Raw genomic sequence first — 25,532 nt, 5'->3', positions numbered from 1 at the left:
GAAAGGCATCCTACAGTATGGAAGAATATATTCATAAATGACAGATCTGATAAAGGCTTGACATGCAAAATATATAAAGATCTCATGCACCTCAACAAACAAAAATCAAATAATCCAATTAAAAAATGGGCAGAGGAACTGAACAGACAGTTCTCCAAAGAAGAATTTCAGATGGCCAACAGACACATGAGAAGATGCTCCACATCGCTAGTCGTCAGAGAAATGCAAGTTAAAAGCACAATGAGATATCACCTCACACCAGCAAGAACCGCCACCATCCAGAAGACAAACAACAAATGTTGGCGATGTTGCGGAGAAAGGGGAACCCTCCTACACTGCTGGTGGGAATGTAAATTAGTTCAACCATTGTGGAAAGCAGTACGGAGGTTCCTCAAAAAGCTCAAAATAGAAATATCATTTGACCCAGGAATTCCACTTCTAGGAATTTACCCTAAGAATACAGCAGCCCAGTTTGAAAAAGACAGATGCACCCCTATGTTTATCGCAGCACTATTTACAATAGCCAAGAAATGGAAGCAACCTAAGTGTCCATCAGTAGATGAATGGATAAAGAAGATGTGGTACATATACACAATGGAATATTATTCAGCCATAAGAAGAAAACAAATCCTACCATTTGCAACAACATGGATGGAGCTAGAGGGTATTATGCTCAGTGAAATAAGCAAGGCGGAGAAAGACAAGTACCAAATGATTTCACTCATATGTGGAGTATAAGAACAAAGAAAAAACTGAAGGAACAAAAGAGCAGCCAAATCACAGAACCCAAGAATGGACTAACAGTTACCAAAGGGAAAGGGACTGGGGAGCATGGGTGGGGGGGAGGGATAACGGGGGCTTGGGGGGGAAGAAAGGGGCCATTAAGATAAGCATGTATAATGTGGGCGGAGGCATGGGGAGGGCTGTGCAACACAGAGAAGACAAGTAGTGATTCTACAGCATCTTACTACACTGATGCACAGTGACTGTAATGGGGTTTGTTGGGGGGACTTGGTGAAGGGGGTAGTCTAGTAAACATAATGTTCCTCATGTAATTGTAGATTAATGATATCAAAAAAAAAGATTAGTGTGGAGTTTGAGGTCACTCAACCTCTCTATCATTAACACTACTCAAGAGTCAAATACATGAAAGCAACAAAACAGAGTAAACAAAACTTCCTCACTTTGACAACTGTGGTTATTCCAAATTTGTCTGCTTTCCCATGTCCACACACTCTCCACTGGGATAGCCTGCCTTCTGACCTACCTCCCTGCCTATTATACAAATCCCTGAAATCAGCATTCCCACTTTAAAGTAAAGACTAGGGGAAAATAGTGCTACGTAATTCTAGAGAGGTCACCCATGACAACTAGCTTTACTAATCACCCCAGTTGTATAGCCATACATCCATAAACATAGAATACAAACATCACTACATGTTTGAGCAAAATCAATTCTCTGAAAGCTGTGTTTTTTAAATCAGCCATCAAAGCATTAAACTCTTAACTAGCATTACAGAAAAAAACAAATATCACAAATTTGATCAATGTAAAAAATATAATTAACAGAAGTAACTAAGGGCAAGGAGTATGTGGTAAATTCTTCCTCATTCATACTAATACCAGTGTCACTAAAAGTTCATGTGCATAATGGGATTAAGCAGAAAGTATTTAGAAACTTTTAAAAAAATTTGACAGTGATTTTATGAGTAAAAACCTAATAATCTACTTGCTGGAAAGTCAACAAATCCTACCTCAAGGTCAATAAATCAAGAAACAAGAACTGTAAGAACTAAAAAACAAATTGGTCAAAATTATTCCCCTCAGTCAGGACCTGGGGGTTCCAGAAGGAATTATATTACAGTGGTTCTCATTCAGTATTATGTCTGTGTGTTTCTATTTTCCCTACAGTTTGTGAACTTCTTAGGAGCAGAAATTAATAATTTTACCCCCCATGCATATGAGTCATTTATTATATGTAGTAAATTAAAATAAAAAATCTTAATTGAATAAATGCAATACTTAAAAAAAGTCATTAAAAACAAAAACAATTTAGTTTTGACAGCTATGTTAAGAGGAAATTCTATGCAGATGATGAGCTTTGGAGTTAGCCTGGATTCTTTGTCACTGACTAGCTGTGTAGACTAAGTTTTAGATTCCTTATCTTAAGACACACTACCTACACTGACAGAGTTAGTATGAGAAATGAATGAACTAACTGCACATAGAAGGCTCAGCACAGTGCTTGACATAGACGTAATACATGTTACCTGTCATTTTTCTCTAAAACTTAAAACCTGAAGAATAATCACAAACCCAACCAATTTTACTTACATATAATCCACTTTTCCATTGCATCCAAAGAGAGGTATTCACAAGGCATCTTAAAAAGACAAAACATAAATTTATGGTTCAAAGATATTTTTTAAAAATCCATATTTAGTCACTTTCCTTGTCTTTCACCTGAAAATTCTATTTCAATTTTTAGCTCAAATACCACGCAATGAGAGTTGTGCCCCTTCACATTTACACGACCCTGAAACTTCTCTTCAAAAAATACTATTGCTAAATTGTTTTCAATATTCTAAGTGAAAAATTCCAAATTTCCCAAATCTACTCAGTTTGCATATTCCAAAGGACAGTATTTTAACCAAGTTAAAAAAAGATTTATGTACACAGATGCTATCTCACCCAAATCGGTAATTACATTTGTGTATGTTCTCCATATGCATACCATCTATATTAATATACACAGAGAAAAGATTGAGGAAAAATAGAATAACAATTTTATGTAGTTAAATAAGATCTGGATGATTTTTGTTTCCCTGTAATTTTCTGCATCTTTCAAATTTTCTACAATAGAACAAAACAAACACTTAAACTTAAAAGAAAGTACTCTTACAACTAATGGTATTTAGTTAACATCAGAATCTAAGAATAAAAAAACCTAAATAATACTTAACTACTGAGCATTTTGTAATGCTTTACTGATAGGTTAATACTAATTAGAAGAAAAACTCTAAGAGCATTGCTTAACTGCTATGTTTTTGTAAAAATCAACTTTATTATTTTTATTCAAAAAGGGAAATATGGACCCATACAGTGTCAGACTGTGCAGGATTGAGCATTGTACTGGGTGCACTGATGAGACTCAGTAATTGGGCATTTCTCCACTGGTCAGCTGACAGATTCCTTCGAGGATACACCATCTGAAGAGAAATTAGTGCATCTGAAAGAGACTAATTAAAACAGGAGAAAAGAAAGTTGAGGAATAAAACGTTTTTTTTCTTTTTCAATTAAATTCAAGCTACAAACTGTTGTGCGTTTCTAACTGTACCATCCTAAGACAAAGAACCTATTTACAACTATGCTCCATATAACAACTGAGGTGGGTCCTGGCTACCCACTTCTAGATCTTTTTTTTTTATTATTTCATAAAGCTGGAAAGGAACTTAGCTCAGGAAATCACGTTACTTTCTTAAAAGTTAAAATGTTTGGCTTGGGATCTTTATTTCAAAAGGGGTGGAGAGTCTAGTGTCATCCTTCTCTGTATCATTTTCTACTCTGATGGCTCTCAGTGAAAGAAAAAGCTAGTAGGGTTATATTACTAAATTAACAGAGTTCAGCATGTTTCCTGGTTCTCCAAAGAATGCCTTATAAAAATAATTCACTGTATTCTCTTAATTACTTCTATTTGCCATTTAGTCTATTAATTACAGCTTTATCATCAAGGTATTTAATGTTTCACCTCATCTACTCTTTGCTTGTTTTTATCTGTTGTTTGATATTCATCCTGCTTCCTAAAAATTCTGTACAGTGATTCTTCCATCCAGCTGCACATAAACTGCCAGAGTTGTTTGTTCAGAATAGAGATTCCAGGGCTGTATCTGAAACTTAGTGAACCAGAACCTCTAGGAGCAGAACCCAAGAATCTATGTTTTTATTACATTCTACCAGTGATTCTGAGTATGTTTCAGAATTAAATTAATTTTAACAAATCCTAGCAAATACCTGGCTGCCTTTCTATCAAAACTGTGAGATACCACAGAACAGGGTAAAAATCAAGATGGGATATAACTGGTCTAATCCAAATGGATAACTCTCCTCAAGAAATTATAAATAGTCACACTCAGTGAAATAAGTCAGGCAGAGAAAGACAAATACCAAATGATTTCCCTCATTTGTGGAGTATAACAATGAAGCAAAACTGAAGGAACAAAACAGAAGACTCACAGACTCCAAGGAGGGACTAGTGGTTACCAAAGGGGAGGGGTAGGAGAGGGGTGGGGGAGGGAGAAGGGGATTATGGGGTATCATGATTGGTGCACATGGTATGTGTGGCATCATGGGGGAGACAGTGTAGCACAGAGAAGATAAGTAGGGACTCTGTGACATCTTACTACACTGATGGACAGTGACTGCAATGGGGTATGGGGGGGATTGATAATAAGAGTGAATGTAGTAACCAGATTGTTTTTCTTGTGAAACCTTCATAAGAATGTATATCAATGATACCTTAATAAAAAAAAAAGAACTTAATAGTCTAGTGCATGCTAATAACTATGGAGAACTTAAAAAGAGATCCCACATCCTTTAAGGAAATTTTAATCACCTAAGTGGGTAAAGAACCAAATCTGAAGTGGCTAAATAAACACAAGGCCATATCTGACTGGCAAAAAGTAAGTAATAGATCCAGAAAGAAAACAGGAATAGGGAGACACTCCTAGGTAAGAACACAACACTACCAAAATCAGAGACAGATAAGTGTGATACGCTCAGCACTCTGAGGAATCCTTATACTTCCATCTATAATGATGATTTTTTACTTCAAAACTGGTTATCATCCACCAGGTTCTTCAAACTAATGATTCAACTAACTCTAAGACATTAAACCTATATAAATTTGTGGGTATAATCAGCATCTAAAGAAGTTAAACTGGAAAACCCATCCTCAGAATGTTCATGGGAGTAAGACAATTGACAAAAAATTCATGTTAGCCCCCACAGACTCAAATAAAATAGTTACTATTATAAAAAAAAACCCCACAGACTCATATAAAATAGTTACTATTAAAAAGTCTGTCATCAAAGTGTACAAAGAACCACAGTTCTTGTATCCTGAGTTTTAGCTCTGATTTTGCCACTATTGTTGCCAAATGCTCACCTTGTCATGTCACTTCTCCATGCTTCGATTTCCTTATCTATAAATACTGAGGCTGTATGAGATCCCTACAAACTTCCTTGATGTGCTTAGAAACTATGGCTTGAATCAGTCCTATTGCAGACAAGTCATAACGGCAAGATCCCTTAGAACCAAAATTATTTCATTAAGAACTATCTTTTTATATATTGTAAAAAATATGCTTCAAATTATTTCCATAAAACTCACACAATTTTTTGTAAGAGCCTATATTAAATGTAACTAAAATGTATCAAATACTATGTATCTAAATACTTTTTATGAAACAGCTCATTTAATCCTTGTAACAACCATATGAGATAGGTACTACTATTAATCCATTTTTATAGATATCAAAACTGAGGTATAGTGAAGTTGGTTAACTTACTTGCCCAATATTACACAGTTAGTAACTGGCAGAGTTGGTATTGCACTCAAGAAGTCTCGTATGAAAGTAGACATTCTCAAATACTAAACTTCACTACCTCTACACCCTATACTGAAGCTAAAACTATAATGGATCAATATATCTCTAGCTTTCTGTGTACTATTTGGAACCTAACTGATTAGTTCTTTGTTTACAATTAGATAAAACCATGAACAACTATTATTCACACCTCATTATAATTATTTTCCTGAAAGAAGTTCATCTTTATACTACCCCCTATACTTATTAAAACATGTCTAAAAACCAGCTCTTACCTTGCTATGGGGTACAAATTCTTCCATCATCTTCTTTAAAGGGTTTTCATAATCCACGATCATCTGACCAAGACGTGGGTATTCTCGGTCACTTAAAACAGACATACCAAATTTCACTGAGTTATAAGCCATCAAATTGAAAATTTCACAAACTGTTTTAAAATGTATGTATACCTTGCTCCGTGGGTCATTTCATGCGCATAGTTGTATAATCCAATGATTGCCTTCCTTTCTTCAATTCGAGACAGCAGGATCATTAGTGTTGTATAGGTTATGATCAAATCTAAGTAGTTTTTTGTTAAATCAAAGTTTACAGTCTAGAAAAAAAAAACCAAGTTTAATTCCTTCTATTCTGCAAACTTTTCAACACACATACACACACACAACTTCATGGCAACTACTCAAAGCTAGTAATTTCTACAGTTATTTATTTTATCTTTATTTCTGAAATTCTAATTCCTTTCACCAAAAATATGCCAAATATTTGGGAGTTACAGATAACAACTATGTTTGTGACACAATTTTATGGATGAAATAGAGAATCACCCTATTTTAAATTGGTAACTGTTTACAAGGGTAACCAAAGCCAGAATAAAAAGAAACACTAGAGCCAATCTCGGTAAGCAAGAACAAGGAATATTAAATATGTAAATAAAAAGGCTCGTCATGAAGTCAATGGAGACATTTTTCACTTTAACTTCTTGCACCTAGCAATTGTCTTACTAAGGAAGTCTATCAAATTTGCCTTCTACAAAGAAAAATTACTATTTACTTAACTTTAAAATTGGGCCTACTAAAATAAAACACTGAAATTAACAATATATGCAATGTTTACTATATTTAGTGGTAATCAAACAAGTAAAAATAGAGAATGCTAGAATTCCTTACCTTAAAAAAAACTAGCTACAAAACAAGCCAAATAAGCAGTGCTAAAATTTTATACACTAGTCTTATAAGTTTTCTCTTAAAAAAAAGTTCAGTTCCCTTAGTTCTACTAGGAAGAGAAGAATTGGAATTCTTTTCTGAAAATAATACTTACAATATCAAAGAAGACTTGGCAAACATCAATAGTATTCAGCAATTCACAAACATGGTCCTGAAAATAAAATCTTCTTTTAATTTTTTACCTATATAAATATACTAAATTCAGAAAACACAAATAAAATGTATTTTAAATTTTAGTTCTAGAATAATTCTAATTTTATTATCTATAAGTTACAAAGCAATCTATACAATTAATATCAATCTACCTTGAAAAGTTATATTTTTGTATTAAAATACAACACACCTTAAATTCCATAACATCTACAAATGTGAAGTAGTATAATGCCAAATTTTTCAGAATCTCAGATTTTTCTTTCTGAAGTTGTGCAAGCTGTTGCTGTAAAAACAAAATTAAAATGAATTGCTCATTGAGAACACAAATATTTAATTTTACTACAAACTATCTTCTTTTATGATTGCTATATGGAAGCACAAGCTTTTAGAACAATATTTCTAGATGACTAAGGCTTTTTTAAAAAAACCAAAATACTTGAGACAGCAACTGCTAACAGTGGTCAGCAACTGACAGTGTGAGGCTATAAAACGAATCAAAGCAGATTAGTACCAACTGCACTACTATTAAGGAAAATAGGAAATGTTAGGAAAAAAATAATTTTCAAATGAACTCTTTAAAAAAATTAAAACAATTGATGAGCATGATCACATTACTAGCAGTGGGAGAAAAGAAGGTGAAAAACATTATAACTTACACTACAAAAACAATGTGCTTTATAAGTTTGGAACTTACCAAAAAGAACATCCAGGCAAAGCCACGTTACGCATGCAAAATAAAATGTAGATACAAACATAAAATACAGTAACGGTTCCCTGACCAGATCACAAAACACAATAACACACTAAACAAAAGCAAAAACCACAACAAAAAATAAATGAGAAAGTAGCAAAAGTAGAGTTAAGACACTGGTAAACATATGGAAGAGGGCAATGAGAATACAAAAGATAAATATTATCTAAATCAACTTATTATTGAATTTATAAAAGTCCCATGTTTTCTTTTTAAAACAACTGTTAATATAATTTCTAAAAGAATCCAGCCACATTTAATGCCCTACATCATAAGACTGCCAGAATTCCAGTAAGTCTCTAGAATCTTGATACTTTGAGTGTAGTCTACAGAATAGGAACTTTCACATCATCTAGGAGCTTGTTAGAAAAGCAGAATCTCAGGCCCACCTCAGACGTACTGAATCAAAATCTGCCTTTTAACAAGATTCCCAGTTGACCTGAATGCACATTAAAGTCCAAGAAGAATTAGTTATCTAGAACATGAGAAAACTAGAAAATGAGAAAGTGGTTCAAAATATCAAACTTACTATCAAAGTCTACACAATTTTGAGGCTCTCATGCAGTTCTTACTTATAAAGGACGGTTAGGGATATAAAGTATATATAATTATACATTATAAATGTATAATACAGTTATGTATAATTGTACTGAACCATTATTAAAAGCCAGAAAATTTATGGCAGTGAGTATGACATCAAGGGATAATAAAAAAAAAAACTATTGAAGACTATAAAACAGCAAGCATAGCAGTCTGGTAGACCCAGCTATTGAGGGAAAACTATTTAGGATAAACTGCCCTAAGTACTGCAGTCCCTGAAGACATTTAAAAAATGACTGTTTGGAGTACCAAACTATGTTTTCTACCTTTATCTTGCATCTACCTACCACTTCAGCATTTTATTAAAAATAAAAATAATAATAATAATAGGAGAAATGTGGGATCAACATATAAATCAAGTACAAAAATCAAACAAATATTCATATTTGACCTGATTGTTTATAGGTCATATTGCATGATCAAAACCGAAAGTTTCTGTGATGACTGCCCTTGTACTGTTCACCATGTAAGAATTTATTCACTATGTAAGAATTCGTTCACCATGTAAGAACTTGTTCGTTATGCTTCAGAAGATTGGAGACTGACGAGAATTAGGCTTGAGATGGATTAATGATTGTACATTGAGCGTTGACCCCCCTATACTGAATTTTATTGTTGTTAACAACCATTTGATCAATAAATATGAGAGATGCCCTCTCAAAAAAAAAAAAATGACTGTTTGGAAAATATGCATAAATGAAGTACTCATTACTTCCTCAAATGCCAGACAAATTAAGGTATATACTTACAGTGATATATAACTATTTCTAGCTTTATCTATGAAAGTAGCTGACTTTATTTTGAACAATATGTTATAAAATAATTCTGCTTATATGCACATTTTTTTATCATCACCACTCATATCAAGCAGATAAATATTTATTTTAAAATGACTGTTTCCTCAGATCATATTATCTCAACCTTGTTCAACATTAAACATTTATGACTGTATCTTAGTCCTCTTTCCTGCTTTTAAATACTTTAAATTTGAGTTTTGAAATATAACAGGTGACAGAGTCATAATAATAGGAAAAGAAGTAAAGAGTATATATTCAGTTGCTACTGGGCTTAATTATTAATAGTGCCTCTTTTCAATTTCAGTATCCTAGTTTGGACAAAAAAATGACACAGAAACCATCTCATTATGGACCTTAGCGATCTTTTACATAAACCTTCATTTTACATATTAAAAAGAACCTACAGAACTTAAAAGAACCTTCCCAAAGTTATATAACTATATAAGGATAGGGCTAGGATTGGAATTTTCATTTCCTTAGTCCTAACAGTGTTCTTTCTACCATTCTACATGCCCACTCCCTTTTCAATAAAATCTGTTTATATGCACATTTTTTTATCATCACCACTCACATCAAGCAGATAAATATTTATTTAAAAATGATTGTTTTCTCAGATTATACTACCTCAACCTTGTTCAACATTAAACATTTATGATTCTTGGTCCTTTTTCCTGCTTTTCAATACTTTAAATTTGAGTTTTGAAATATAACAGGTGACAGTAGAGTCATAATAATGACTTTTATTTTCAACTTTATTTCCTCACATACCATATTTAAGAAGCCTCCACAATGGCTAAAAAAAATTTACTGAGCTAATGGATGTCTGAATTCAAAATAGTGAAGTTTTCAAGGCCTTACACAATTTGGCTGTAAATTACTTTTCCAATCTAAATTTCCCCTGTACTCTTTCACACACTATACAGAAGTCAAAATCTATTCACTATTTTCTAAACACATGTTTTCTTTACTGTTTTTCCTCTATTGAGATGTCCAAATTCCACCACTCATGTATGTCCAAACCCTACTACTTCTAAATCACTCAGTTTAAATGTTAATCCCATTTTCAAGAAATTATCCCTGATTCAACTTCCCTGAATGCAAAGAACATCTCCCTCCTCTATATATATGCTATTTCTAATAGTATCATATTCTTCTTTGTATCATAGCTATCCCCAATACTCTTAGACAAGGTATCAAACTCAATTTTTTAATCTTTACAGCCCTTATCATACAACTATGAACATAAAGAAGTATCTAGTATAAACATCAGATGACTGATTAGGACAAATTTAAATGACGTTTTTATGTCAGTGGCAGATAATCTGTTTCAGTTGATGCTATAAAGTTTATCCCTTATTGTGCGACCATGACTAAATGACTTTTCAGAACCTAATACCCTCAACATCAAAATGGGAGCTGATGTAGACAGTTAGACAAGATAACATGCATGAGAACATCTAACAATGTGCCTGGCACTCAGAAGTTTCTCATTTGGTGAGTAACAAAGGAGATTCACAGACCACTTGTTCAAATTAAACAAAAATAACAGTATTTTAAATAATTTCAATACTAGTCATAGTATTTCTAATAAGAGTTGATATAGAGCATGCACTCTTGCACTCTTTGCCAGCTGTTATTCCAAATATTCTACAAGTATCTCATAATCCTCTCAATATCTCAATGAGATAGTTACAATTATGTTCCCTAATTAATGAAAATAAATTCCATGAAGCTTCTGCATGAAAAAATCCAAGTGCAACACAAAGAACCCAAGTGTCCACAGCTCTTAGGCTTCAATTTCCAAAAAATGTGACATTTTTGTTCTTAAAGTGAAGGAAAGTAGATATGACCAAAAGTATTCAATTTTAGGTTCAACATCCAGAATAAGGTTTTCTCTCTTTGTCATCTCCTCATTTTATACTAAACAAAAAGCAGGAAATGATTTAAGAACATAGATCAGCAATAAATTATTTGATGTTACAGAATAAACATTAGAAATGTACAATTTTGAGAACAATTGATTCTATTCACTAATTTTTAAAACCGTATCATGGATACATAGATTAACTATATATATAAGCAAAATATTTTTAACAATGCTTTCATTAAAATCTCTAATTATGGATCATTATTCTTAACATCCAAGTAAATGTGTAAAAATTGAAAGTAAACAGGACATTTAGCCATGCAAAATAATGCAAAATAAGATTATATCTTTGCACTGAAAAATCTTAGTAATCTTTGTATAATTAAGAATCATTTTCCACACAAAAATAAGTATCTAAAAAATTGACTGGAACCTAACCAAGGAAGTGAAAGGCCTATACCTTGAAAACTACAAGACACTCTTAAAAGAAATTAAAGAGGACACTATTAAATGGAAATTCATCCCATGCTCATAATTAATATTGTCAAAATGGCCAACCTGCCTAAAGCAATCTACAGATTCAATGCAATCCCGATCAAAATACCAACAGCATTCTTCAAAGAACTGGAACAAGTAGTTGTAAAATTCCTATGGAATCACAAAAGACCCCGAAGAGCCAAAGCAATCCTGAGAAGGAAGAATAAAGCAGGGGGATCATGCTTCCCAACTTCAAGTTCTTTGATGCAAGTGGGACTGTATCAAAGTAAAAAGTTTCTGTATAGCAAAGGACACCATCAATAGAACAAAAAGGCAGCCTACAGTACGGGAGAATATATTCATAAATGACATATCCAATAAAGGGTTGACATCCAAAATACACAAAGAGCTTATGCACCTCAACAAACAAAAAGCAAGTAAGCCAATTAAAAAATGGGCAGAGGATCTGAACAGACACTTCTCCAAAGAACAAATTCAGATGGCCAACAGGCACATGAAAAGATGCTCCACATCACTAATCATCAGAGAAATGCAAATTAAAACCACAATGAGATATCACCTCACACCAGTTAGGATGGCCAACATCCAAAAGACAAACAACAACAAATGTTGGCGAGGATGTGGAGAAAGGGGAACCATCTTACACTGCTGGTAGGAATGTAAATTAGTTTCACCATTGTGGAAAGCAGTTATGGAGGTTCCTCAAAAAACTCAAAATAGAAATACCATTTGACCCAGGAATTCCACTCCTAGGAATTTACCCCAAGTATGTAGGATCCCAGTTTCAAAAAGATATATGCAACCATGTTTATTGCAGCACTGCAATAGCCAAGAAATGGAAGCAACTAAACAGTCCATCAGTAGATGAATGGATAAAGATGTGGTATATATACACAGTGGAATATTATTCAGCCATAAGAAGAAAACAAATTCTGCCATTTGCAACAACATGGATGGAGCTAGAGGGTATTATGCTCAGTGACATAAGCCAGGCAGAGAAAGACAAGTACCAAATGATTTCACTCTTCAGTAGAGCATAAGAACAAAGAAAAAAACAGAAGAACAAAACAGCAGCAGACACACAGAACCCAAGAATAGACTAACAGTTACCAAGGGGAAAGGGACTGGAGATGATGCGTGGGAAGGGAGGGATAAGGGAATTAAGGAGTATTATGATTAGCACACATGATATATGGGGGCGGGGGGTACGGGGAAGGAAGTATAGCACAGAGAAGACAAGTGGTGACTATATAGCATCTTACTACGCTGATGGACAGTGACTCTAATGGGGTATGTGTTGGGGAGTTGATAATGGGGGGAAACTAGCAACCACGACGTTGCTCATGTAATTGTGTATTAATGATACCAAATTTTTAAAAATCTAAAAAAAAATTGACTGAAATTTAGTGTTTACTGGTTTTCATTCAAAGAAAAAGTATTAGCAAATTACAATAAGGAACAAATGTCTAAGAGAGCTAACTCACTGATGATCAGTGCAACGGAAGGTGGCTACAGTTCTTTATTCCACCCATCTCAATTATTGCCTTCTTTCATGATCGAAACTACTTACTCATAATAAATCATTTCTCTTGATCTTTATTATGCCCATACTTTGCTCCTTTTAAAAAACAACCTAATACAGAAGTTTAGTTTCAGGGAAACCTTTGTACAATTTCTTAATACTTTCTGAACCAGGCTTTTTAAAATAAGCATTCTGAAAGGCTATTTGGGTAAACTTCTTTTAAGGAACTGTCCAGCTACAACCCTAGTCATCAGCTCCCACCTAGACTACTACAGGAGCCTCCTAACTCTTCTCTACTTCTGCTCCTCTCTCTTCAGCAGCAGCAGAAGAGCATCATACTACTCTGAAAAGACAATTTCCAATGATGGTTAGGAAAGATGTGTTATTAACACTGGATGAAATAGTATAATGGCAACTCTGTACTATTTTTTGCTAATTTTAAGTCTCATATTTATTCAAAATAAAATATTTTTTTAAATCCAGTGATTTTCTCTCACATTTAGGATAAAATACAAAGTCCCCACCAGTGCCTCAGAACAAAATCTAAATAGGACCCCTGCCAATCTCTAAGACCTCATCTCCTTTTCATGCTCCTCTAGGGCAACTCACTAGCTGTCATACTGGGCCTTCCTACTATGTCCATCAAATTCACCAAGCTTGGTTCCACCTCAGAGCCCTTGCACTTGCTTTTTCTTATGCTGGGAAGCTCTTTGCCACTTTGCATAGCTCACTCCTCATTTCACATCTCTTTAGAGAAGCCATTGTTGAGCGCTCTCATCTAAAATAGTTTCACCCTCGCTACTCTAACTCTGTACCCTGCTATTTCTCCCTACCACTCATCTCCAAATAAAACCATTTATTCACTGTAGCTATTTTTTTTGTCTAACATCCCAACTTGCATTTAAATCCCATGAGCGCAAGGAAGTTTGTGTTATTTTCTGCTGTAGTTCCAATATCTAGAATACTGGTACACAGTAGATACATTATAAATGAACAAATGAATAAATGATGCTCAAGTTTCTCAAAATAAATCAATCTCAAAATAAATCAAAATAAGTCAATTTTTCAACTACACTGCTGATTATAAATGAATCCAATACCAGGTATATTAATTCATACCTCAAAAGAGTTTCTGTATCCTAACACAGATACAATGGTATTCAAATTTCTTGAATGAATTCCCTTAGTTGGGCAAAATATTTCATTTTGTCCTTCCAAGATAGAAAAGCATAAGAGAAGGAAATGAGAACTATCTGAAGAGAATGACTTTAATATCAAATTATCAACAAATCACCTCAGATTACCTAAAAATCCAAATTAACTCAAATACTACTTATCTTTAAAAAGGTTCACAGGAGTTTGTAGGACTTTCTTTTTATCATGTGTAAAATGTTTCTATTGGGAGTCAGCTGTATTTCATAAGTGCACTTTTCTGAGCAAAGGGTAGCAAATAAATTTTAGGGGAAGTTATCCTAACAGTAGCCTAGTAAATAAGCAGTACAGATTATTTAAGATTTCTTACTAAATTTAATCCTTGTAACTACTTTTCAAGGTACATTTTTTATTGTGCTAAATACACATAACATAAAACCTATCATTTTAACCATTTTAAGTGTGCATTTACACTTAAAAATGTACCCACATTGTTGTACAACCATAACCCCCATCTATTTCCAGAACTTTTTTCATCTTCCCCATCCAGACATATTTTTATCCTCATTTTCCAGATACAAACGCACTAGAAGAGAATCAGATTCCAAAGCTTGAAATGCCTCTTCAGCACATTTCAACAATCAAGTTGCTATACAATGACAAAAAAGTAGCATAGGGACAAGCAAAGCTAGAGCTGTTTTCTTTTAAGAAAATACTATTTAATTGTAGCCTCATCAATATCACATATTGAAGCTTCTAAGAACTCCTCTAATTCAACTTCATTTTATAAATCAAAGTGATCTTTCCCAAGTTTATATTGCTAGTCACCACCTGTTGAATTCTAAAAAGCAAAGAACAGAAGGGTTTTACATTTTTAAGAACAGAATGGGGAAAAAAAAAAGATTGTAGCCATGCCTCCTTGCAATAGGATTTTATTGTCCTCCCATCAAGAGTTGCGTTGTTTTCCCATCCTTCCTTTCTCTATCTGGCCTTGTTATGTGCTTTGAGCAATAGAAAGCAGCAAAAGTGACAGTCTTAACTTAGGCCTTACAGCTTCAGATTTTGCTTCTTTTGCAACACTACCCTAAAGTGCCATGTAGGAAGAAGCCTGCGATACCATATCACATGGAAAGAGAGGTTCAGGATCTTTTTCTATCCCAGCTGGGCCCACCCCGCTAGCCAACCCACCAGCAGAATGTGGCCGTGACCTAATGCTAGTGAGAACAGCAGAGGAACTGCCCAGTCAACCCACAGAATGAATGGTAAGTATTAAGCTGTTATTTTCAGCCCACTAAGATATAGGATGATCTGTTATGTAGCACCATGTAACTGAAACAAAGATTAATATAAACATCAGTAATACAAATTAAACCATCTTTATTTCACCACCTGAGTGCATTAACTTGCATCAGAAAAAATCCTGGAAGTTTAAGATTTCTGTCATAAGACAATCAAAACACAAAGTGAGGAAACTAACTTTATCATCAGTACTAGAAAATCACTAATTATATGTTGCATGGTTAGTGAAGTATAACATTTGTATAAAATATATCACACTGTGTTAAAGCTAACACAATTTACACATACAATGGCATCATTTTCCATTATAAATGGATATATAAATGAAGCCAGTCATTTTACACTCAGTTTTATTAATTTAAAAAGGATCTAACATATAACTACCTTGCTTTCATAACCTGGATACACAGAAATAAATAAAAATAAAAATAAACTTCTAATTGCCATCATGGTAATGGATAATTATAATGACTATTTATGTCAAGATGGCCTGAGGTGCTACTAACACATGCAAGGTAATTGGCCAACATTAAAGCAGTTATTGGGGGCTATTTCTCTTACTTTCTAAAGATTTTGTTTATCTTCCTGCCAACTATCTTTTGCTCCTGATTAGTACCTTTTAATGTACAATAGGTTAGAAACAGCCATTTCAATTTTGCCTAAGTAAACTCGACAAACTTGGGCATAATGAGAACTAAACAGTTTATTTCTGAATAAACCTCAGTTTTTCTAAAATAACCATTTCTGGTTGCTCAAAATTGCTTTTTACAGCTTTATGGAGGTACAGTTTGCATACCATAAAATTCATCCATTGTAAGTGAACACTTACATAATTTTAGTATATTTAGAGTTGTGCAACCACCAACCCAATCCAGTTTTAGAACATTTCAATCATCACCAACAGTTCCCTTGGGCCTATACAGTTAATCGACTCTTAACCCCAGCCCTAAGCAACTACAGATCTGCTTTCTATCTCAATAAATTTTCTTTTTCTAGACATTTTCTATAAAATGGAATTACACAGTATGTAGCTGTTTCCATCTGGCTTCTTTCACTAGCCTAACGTTTTTGGAAGTTCATCCATGCTGTAACATTTATCGGTATTTTGTTTTTTTTAATTGCTGAACAGAATTCCATTAAATGGATATATCACTATTCATCAGTTGATGGGAATTTGAACTGTTTGCTGGTTTAAGCTATTAAGGATTATGATGAACAATGAATAAAGATATTATAAACATATCTTTATATGAACAGGTATTTTCATTTTCTTGTGAAGATTCCTAAGAGTGAAATTGCTTCCTTTCTAGTTTTCAAATGTGGTTCAGAGGCAGTGATATGAAAAGTGACCTGTAGGTAAGTGAGGAGTTACTCTAGTAATACATTATTCATTAGTCAACAAACATATAACCTATTATATCATCAGGCACTGTACAAGGAGCTGGGAGTAAAACTATAACCCTAACCCTCAAGTGAGCAGTCTAGCAAGGAATGTACATGTAGATATTCACATAACTCACTTTTTTTAAGGTAAATATCCAGTTTTAGAACCTGGTTACACCACAACTAACTTCTAGGTGCCAGGTTCTAAGATGACAAAAAACTACAATACTTAATTTCCCACATGCCCTTCAAGACAAAGCCTCTCTCACCAACTGGTAATAACATGAAAGAGGTTTAAAATACACACACACACAAAGTATGAAAAAGACCATAAGAAAGATCAGAGCTTCAAAGGATGATGAGGTAGATGGGGGAAGTTAGAGGAGGGCCTAGAACTGAGAGGGCAGGCACCCAGGGATTATTTTTGCCACATGATTACATATTGAGAGTGTGATGGCTTTTGTTAAATTTCCTCAAAATGCAGACCTGTAAACAAGAATAAAGTTTATACTTAAGCCGTCTTAGCTTCCATCTGGCCTTTCTGGACATCTGCTATTCTTTGGAGATTTGGAGACAGGAGAAAAATTCCCACTTAACAACTCTAATACTCTCAAGACACTATTCCCTCATCAATTCTTTGAACCCAGAGGGACCTCCTATCTACTCACCCTGCCATCTTTTTACTGTCACTCACTCTACTGTGGCCTGTTTCTTTTTTTATCCATCTTAAAATTAAATGGTCCATCATTACTCCCTTGTCCCTCTCTCTATCATAACTACTTGAAAAAGCCCACAATGGAAGAAAGCATATACCCATGCTCACTCAATCTCAACCTGAATTCATGATCATTAACCATAACTGAGTAGTAACATTACTCCATTTTTGTTGTCAATTCACTCTCCCACTCTTCTCAATTATTATTCCACTCCTCCTCTCTCTTACAATATCCAATAGTTCCTCTTCAACTTGATTCTCAGCTTAATGCTAGCCTGAATTCTAGACATACATACAATTAACTACTCAACATCTCCACTCAGATTTTTAAGTAGGTCTCTCAAACTTAATGCATCAAATATTGAGCTGTTGAATATTATTCCTTTTATATCCCACCCCAAACCTGTTCCTCTTGCATCCTCACCCCAGTAAATCTTGATTATCTGTTCAAACCAAAAACCTTGGGGCTTTATTTTTCATTGTCTCACCCCACAACCAATGCATCAGCAAATACTGTAGACTCTCAAAATATGTGCTCAGATCTGAACATTTCTCACCTCTACCAGCCCATCCAAGGTACTATTAGTGCTCATCTCAATGACTGCAAATTTCCTAGTTTCCCTTGCAGACTATTTTTAACTCAGAAGCCATAATGATCATAGGTATATCACTTCATTCCCCTGCTACTCCCTATAAAGACATCTCAACACACTCAGGGTGATCAGCCAGTCCTTACTCTGCCCTAAAAAGCCCTATGTGATATGCCTACCCCTTACAATCATCACTGTTCTCATCTCCTACCACTCTCTCTTCCCAACCCCCAATCACTTTGTTCTACTCTTAATGGCCTACCTCCTGTCCCCTGAACATGCCAGGCATGCTCCCACCTTGCCTTTGCAGCTGATGCTCCCTCAGCACAGACAGCTCCTCCCTCAACTCACAATTTCCCTCCTATCTTCAAATCTCTTCCCTAATGTTTTCTCCTCAGAATAAGGTCTTCCTTGGTCACCTTAAGTAAATTAGCATCCCCCCACTATCACAATTATTCATTTACCCTTCTTTGTTTGTCCTCTTAGAACTCATCTCTACCTGGTACTATGTTCCTATTCTTTTTTTGGTTTATCTCTGTCCAGAAGAATGAAAACTTTACAAGAGCAGTGACTTGAATTGTTTATTCACTGCTGAATCCCCTCGCCCAGAACAGGATTTAGCTCATAGAAGGCACTCAATAAATGTTGTAAATAAATAAATGAATGATAACTGGAGGGGAATATGGAAACACATGCATGCAGCACTTAATTTGAAAGGGCTGAAGAAAGCTTCTCAGGATAAGACCTGAAAGACAAGTAGAAGTCTCATAAAATATGGGAGGGAAGGATTGTTCTGGATAGTAAATACAGTATAAAAAAAGGTACAGAGGCAAGGAAAAGCATGGCCATTTGTGACATGCAAGTGTACACATACTCTTCCAAAAGAAAATACTCCTCAAAAATAAAGCAATGAAATATACTTCCTCGTGTCCCATATTCTATCCTACACTAGACAGTGAGGACTAATCCAGCATACTGTTCTATATGTTTCTTGGCCAAAGTCCATTGGTATACACATTTAAAATATTTTTAGCCAAGATGGCTGCTAAGAAGAAAAACAAAGGAAAGTATTTTACAACATTTGTTATTTACTCCACTGTAGTTTCTTTTGTTGTCTTTTATTTTAGACCTTGGCAAATAATCTTGATCTGGCAAAAGGTTAAGACTAGACCTGCCATGAAAAATAATAATGAGATACCATGCTAAAGGGTACCAGATTAAAAGTGACTAAAGGACTCTTCAAAGAATGACCAAGAAAACACAAATTAAGGATCAACAGGTGATTAGATATTGGTAACATCCTTTGCTATTATGAAGGGCATCATAATCACCATTGCAGCCAAAGGGCTGTCTAAACAAATGTTTGAAGGATAGCTGAAAACTATCACTAAAGGTAAGATATAACAGTAGAAATTTGAAGAAAATGGAAAGATGACTGCAAATGCTGGGAATGCATCTTTGTGGACTATGCTACGAAACCCCAGTTTAATGTTCATTGGAAGTCTCATTTCCAGGAAGACACGAGGCATCCTTGAGCTGAAGAGGTTATGATTGTAGTTTAGTATGATTAGAATATATAGTGATTCACAAGATGATGTTATTATAAACATTATTATTTATTATTATTAATTATAATATATATTATTTAAACATCTGGGATCATAGGAACTACCCTTGAGAAAGACAAAAACTGAAAAATACATTCATACACAAACTCTATAAGCAATTTCAGGTTATTTCCAAACTCTATAAACACTCAGTGTGAAAGCCCAGTTGAAAACCATTACACTTAGGACAACAGAGAGAGAGATGGTCTCAGGATGAATGCTATGCAACAGGCTTATGCAAACTGCCCAGAGGGGAGTTGGAAGACACAGAGTTATAGAATAGTGGGCTTCAGAAAAAAAACAAGGAGGGTTTATACAAAAATGGTGTGATTATCTGATTAGATAAATTTAAGAATTCTATAAAGGTACATAACTGTAATTTCAGAAAGTAATGATATACCTACAAATATAATTGTAAAATAATTCTGGAAGAAATGATCTACTTCACTTTAATACTTTATGTATATACAAATATAAATAAACAAACTTATAAAGTCCAAAGTGTGACAATGGAGTGAAGCAACACAAACCAAGCAATCAGGTCTTTAACATTTTTCATTTTTAAGAGTCAACATATAATTCAATCTCAGACTGATTTATGATTACAGAACCAAAAGAAAGCAATAATAATTTGACAACATAAGAGTACAAATGACCAAGGGTAAGGGTGTAAAAATAGAGAACTGTATTATTTAAAGTTTAAAAAGGAAGTAACCAGACATTCAAATATATTAACAAAAAAACTCCAACATAAGGAAGAAGGGAAAGGCTAAGAAAGGGGTAGGAAATTTAATGAGCTAAATCCTCAAATTTTGTTGCAAAAAATTAACAGACATTGTCTAAAGTTGGTAAATGAATATAAAAAGGAATAAGCATATTCCTTATAGTTCTGGAAGTAACCTCTAGTAGATGTATGTAAAATAGAAATTTCCTCTGAGTAGTATAATTTGGATGGGAAAGAATCCTTTAAGATATATATTTGCTTTTCATCCTAAATTCTTCTGGACAACTTGATTCATTACCATGTATTTGTACTATCTGGGTAAAAATTAAAAATAAAAGAAAATTTGAACCAGTTTACATAGGTCATCAGTGCTGAAGTAATTCTCTGCCAGCATTTAACCTATTTCAAATACTTGTCAAGTATATCAAAAAAGCAAAGCTTACTTGTATTTTCTAATGAGGGGTTCATTCTTTTATTTATTCTGTTCATTCAAGCTAGAATTAAAGACTATTACATGTGGAAGGTATATTAACTAAATACTGATGGTATCTTTTTAAAAGAACATTGACATTTTAGTTCTCATTGTATTAAAATTCTTTGAATCTTGACAAAGTTTACTTGGTCAAAATCAATTATTTATTTAAGTTTCCATTAGGGTCTACACATACGTATAGAGATATTTACTCCCAACAGAGTACATCTCAAAACTCTTGTTACATTTTCTATATGATTCCTTTTCAAGACAAAGTAGTTCAAGCCTACTACATCCTAATCAACAGGGATTCAAAGATGAGTGCATGCCCCAGGAAAACAGAAATGTGAGTTACCATAGGTAATAAATTAGTTTTGCTTTGTTCTGCCACCCCTAGTAGAGGCTGTAGAGAGGAAGGGGTGGGAGTGGGGGGACAACAGGAGAAGGAACTGGGCATCATGAAAAGCAGTTTGGACTATCATGGCATTTGACCCAGTAGGAGATACAGACCTGAAGGGAACAAATGCAGAAGACATTATAGCATTAAATTAACAAGCCCTAAATGACCAGTTTGACATTTCATACAAGTCAAAGGGGTTTCCAAAGGTTCTAGTTTAGGTAACCAAGAAAATGGTGATGGCTCAAGGAAGAGAACACAGAAAATAAACAAAATGGAGGATAATCCTGTTCAATATTTGATACAATTTGGCTGTTTAGTTTGTGAACCTGTCCAAAAGGTAGTTGTAAGTTAGATCTAGAACACAGAAGATAATAGCCTATTACTTAGCTGAAGCCATGGAGTACATGTTTTTATATATATGGAAAAAAATAGGGTCACTTAGAAATATCCACATTTATAGAGTAGCTAGAAGGAAAGCCAGCGAAGCAGACCAAAAGTCAGAGAGGTAATATAAATAATGGCTTCCATCTTTCAAAAGCAATTTGTCATACATATCTGCTAAATGCTTTAGGAAATATTAGACTGCTTCTTAAAATTGGTGTTATCACCATTTCAGAGATAAGAACAATGAGGCCTTAAGATGCAATATGATTTGCCCCAAATCATTCAGCTAGTAAGTGGAAAGACCAAAACTCAAATTTCGATTTATTAACTCCAAAGTCCATACCTTTTAACCAGTAAACTATCACATCATAATGGAAGCCTGACAAGGCAAGGAATGCCCTCTTGGAGATTAACCAGGAACGAGAAAGTTTCCCTTCCTTCTAACTCCTAACTAAACCACAATGCATGTGTCAAGGCCTCTCCACACCCATTCCCCAAAACTGCCACCCCACCCCCAAAATACATTTATGCTTTTAAGAAGCTGACACTCTTCTTTTATTCAGGTTACTTTCAGTAATATAATTATCGAGATGTATTTGTGTAGCTCTACCAAAAAGCACAGAGTTTTGTGGGGTTTTTTATTAATAACATAATGAAGTTTTATAAAAGTGTTGGTAAATTTTGGGCCTGACATAAAACTATGACAATGTTTGAATAAATGAAGGCTAGCTAAGTTAAAACATACTAATTAGGTTCATTAACTCATCAAACACATATTCTGTGTCTTATATACCACACACTAAGGATAAATGGTGTTTAAAAACAGACTTCAATGCTGTATCTCTGAACCAACTTTACTGGCAATTATGACACTCTGAAAATTGCTTTATTTTGCCTTTTCTTAGGTGCTAGTTAAAAAATATGACATCATATAGTATCTTATAATACTGTGTTCCTTAAGAGATGGGATAAGTAATATCTATAGCACAAAATATACCTCTAAGTTTGAAAATTTAATTTTCAAGAGATTTCAATAATGGCCTGTATCTCAGTCCAGAATCCACATATTAATCTTGTGGCACTCTACTCACTAACAACGTCTTCATTCTTATGGAGTCAAGATCAAATTTAATATATAAAGGGCAGTAATTTATATCATTTTCCCATTAATTTGGTAATCAAATCCAAAATGTTATACTAAAATGTACAACATGCAAATTCCATAATGACACTTTTGGGCTCGATATTTTTAGTGTTTTCAAAAAACACAAAGTAGCTTTTAGATATAAATACCACATAGGAGGAACAAAGGTGGAAAAATTAAGTCTAAAACATTTTAGAGAAAAATTTCATCAAGTTTTAACATACAGCTAAACATCTGCTTTAAAATGCCTTTTAGAATTTCTTGGGCAAAACAATTTTTACCTGCTAATAAAATAAGGAATTTCCTTTATCCAGGGAAATAACACATTTCCCTCTATTTATTCATGAGAAACATCTGGAAAACAAACTATAAACCCATTTGACAGTCATATAATCATATTTTCAAAATAACAGGAGGTATCATGTTATATAAATTAGGGAACAAATGCAGGTACAGCCCCGTCCTGGCCCCCCAACCCCACCCAGCTTAATGCGCCAGGACTGACACTGTGTGTGTGCTCCGGGCTGGAGCTGGGCCCTCTGGCGCTGGCACCGCTCTAAATAAATTAGACAATGAGATAATTACCTAAGAAATGCTTTCCTTAATCTAAAATTAAGTAAGAAAACTTAGTAATTCTATTAAAATACATAGTCTAGCACATATAAGATACTCAATAAGTGGCTATAATTACAAAACTGGTATGGTTTTTATTCATTTGAATTTTACTTAATCAGCCTGCTTTGAAGAATATGTGCATTTAGTTCTACATATTTACCCACAAAAAAAGAAATTGTTGGTTACCCAAAAATAAAAATAAAAAAAGTTCCCCTAAATCCAGAACTAGGGGTAGGGTGAGTGGAGGTATAAAAGTTTACAACTGGTAAAAAAAAAGGGTCTGATCAAGACAATAAAAGCGACTCAACCTCATGGTTGAAGCCATGTTAGGCAACAATGCTGCTGTTGGCAAAGCCCTCCTTTACCGTAAACCAGGTATCTACGTGCTCACAGCTTTTACTGGGATTTAAAAGCATGGCAACAGGAATGCAGCGTATCAAGCAAAGAATCAGTTAAGTTTTTGGCTGCAAAAGAATGTTAGCCTTTAAGAAGATCAAAAAAAATTTTGCTGAATTTTTCACTGAACCAATTCTTTTTATGACTTCCTTTTCTGAAACTGGGGACAAGTGGTACTTACATGAATGACATGAATGAAAACAGAAATAGTGCTGAGCAGTAATTCTCCCTGACCCCTGAGATAAAGTAAGCTCTGTGACACATATTTATACAATGACCCAAAGCCCAGGATAAAGGAGGATAAAAAACCTGCTATATCAATACCATTTCTTCAGTGCACATAGTAGCCAGAAATCCGCAGGCTCCTATAAACCTCAGATGCTACTGTCATTCCCAGTCCTTAACCCTCCACTAACTACTTTTATGGAATTAAAAACTAATAATAAAACTGAATTCATTTCTCATTTCTTAACCCAAGCTGGCTAGGAACTTGTCACAAGGATTTTAGCAGGCCCATATCAAAAATGAGATCACAACTTCAGTTACCCAGGTACATGGTACTTCAGTAAGTAAAAAACAACAGAACAGCATTACACTGTATAGTTGTAAAGTCCATCTGACAAAATTCAGAGTTTGCAAACAAAACAGAGTAAATTTTACATATAACGTTCAACAACATTGTACATTGATTTTATAGGTTAAACAGAATTACCACATGACCCAACAATTCTACTAGGTATATATATCCAAGAGAAATAAAAACACATGTTCACACAACTTTTACACAATGTTCATAGCAGTATCAATAATAGTAAAAAAAGTAGAAACAACTAAAATGTTCATCAACTTATGATGGATAAATACAATGTGAAATATGCACACAATGGAGTATTTTTTGGCAATAAAAAGAAATTAAGTACTAATACATGCTACAACTTGGAAAAACCTTGAAAATATAATGCTAAGTGTAAGAAAGCAGTCTCAAAAGGCCACATGTCACATGATCTTATTTATGTGAAATATCCAGAGTAAGCATACAGATAGAAAGTAGATGAGTGTTTGCCTAGGCCTGGAGGTGGGCAAGAGAAACTGCTGATAGGTTCAGGGTTTTCTTTTTGGGGTGATGAAAATGTTCTAAAATTGACAGTGGTAGTGTATGCACAGTTCTGCAGATATACTAAAAAACACCGAATTGTACACTTCAAATAGGTGAATTGTATACATATGAACAGTATCTCAATAAAGTTCTTATTAACAATCAATTCTGTACTAACAAAGTTGAGAATGAAAAAAAACAAAAACAATAGCATTATAATAAAGTTTGCCCAGCAAATCAAGAAGAGCTAAGATTCTTAATAATTTACTAACAAAAAATTTGACTGTTATGAAATAGGAGATATATATGTAATCTTATCTGCTAATAAGAGACCACCTAATTTTCAGGAACTTTGCTTGTTCTTACATGAAAATTTATACAGACATACAATTATAAATTAAACTTCAAAGATTCTCTGAAGCATTCATATCACAGAAACTGTACAATCCATGAAAATGGGAAATCTGTATGAAATTAAATGTTAGATTTTCATTATAAAATCTCTTTCCTTCAGAGTGAGTATATAATCTCTCAGACAAGT

General features: G+C 34.1%; 1 protein-coding gene across 2 annotated transcripts in view; it reads right to left on the bottom strand.

Annotated features, from left to right (window-relative positions):
• Window positions 1-25,532, bottom strand: part of NCKAP1 (NCK associated protein 1) — a 113,216-nt gene that overhangs the window by 74,518 nt on the left and 13,166 nt on the right. For both annotated transcript variants that reach the window (XM_073218584.1, XM_073218585.1), the window contains 6 exons: window positions 7,170-7,262; window positions 6,921-6,977; window positions 6,056-6,198; window positions 5,882-5,972; window positions 3,102-3,239; window positions 2,335-2,383 (listed from right to left, as the gene is read on the bottom strand). In XM_073218584.1, the coding sequence (XP_073074685.1) occupies window positions 2,335-2,383; window positions 3,102-3,239; window positions 5,882-5,972; window positions 6,056-6,198; window positions 6,921-6,977; window positions 7,170-7,262 (571 nt within the window). The remainder of the gene's footprint in view (window positions 1-2,334; window positions 2,384-3,101; window positions 3,240-5,881; window positions 5,973-6,055; window positions 6,199-6,920; window positions 6,978-7,169; window positions 7,263-25,532) is intronic.

Source organism: Manis javanica, chromosome 12, assembly GCF_040802235.1.
Source record: "Manis javanica isolate MJ-LG chromosome 12, MJ_LKY, whole genome shotgun sequence".
Classification (NCBI taxonomy): Eukaryota; Metazoa; Chordata; class Mammalia; order Pholidota; family Manidae; genus Manis; species Manis javanica.
This window is presented reverse-complemented; position numbering and strand designations above follow the sequence as displayed.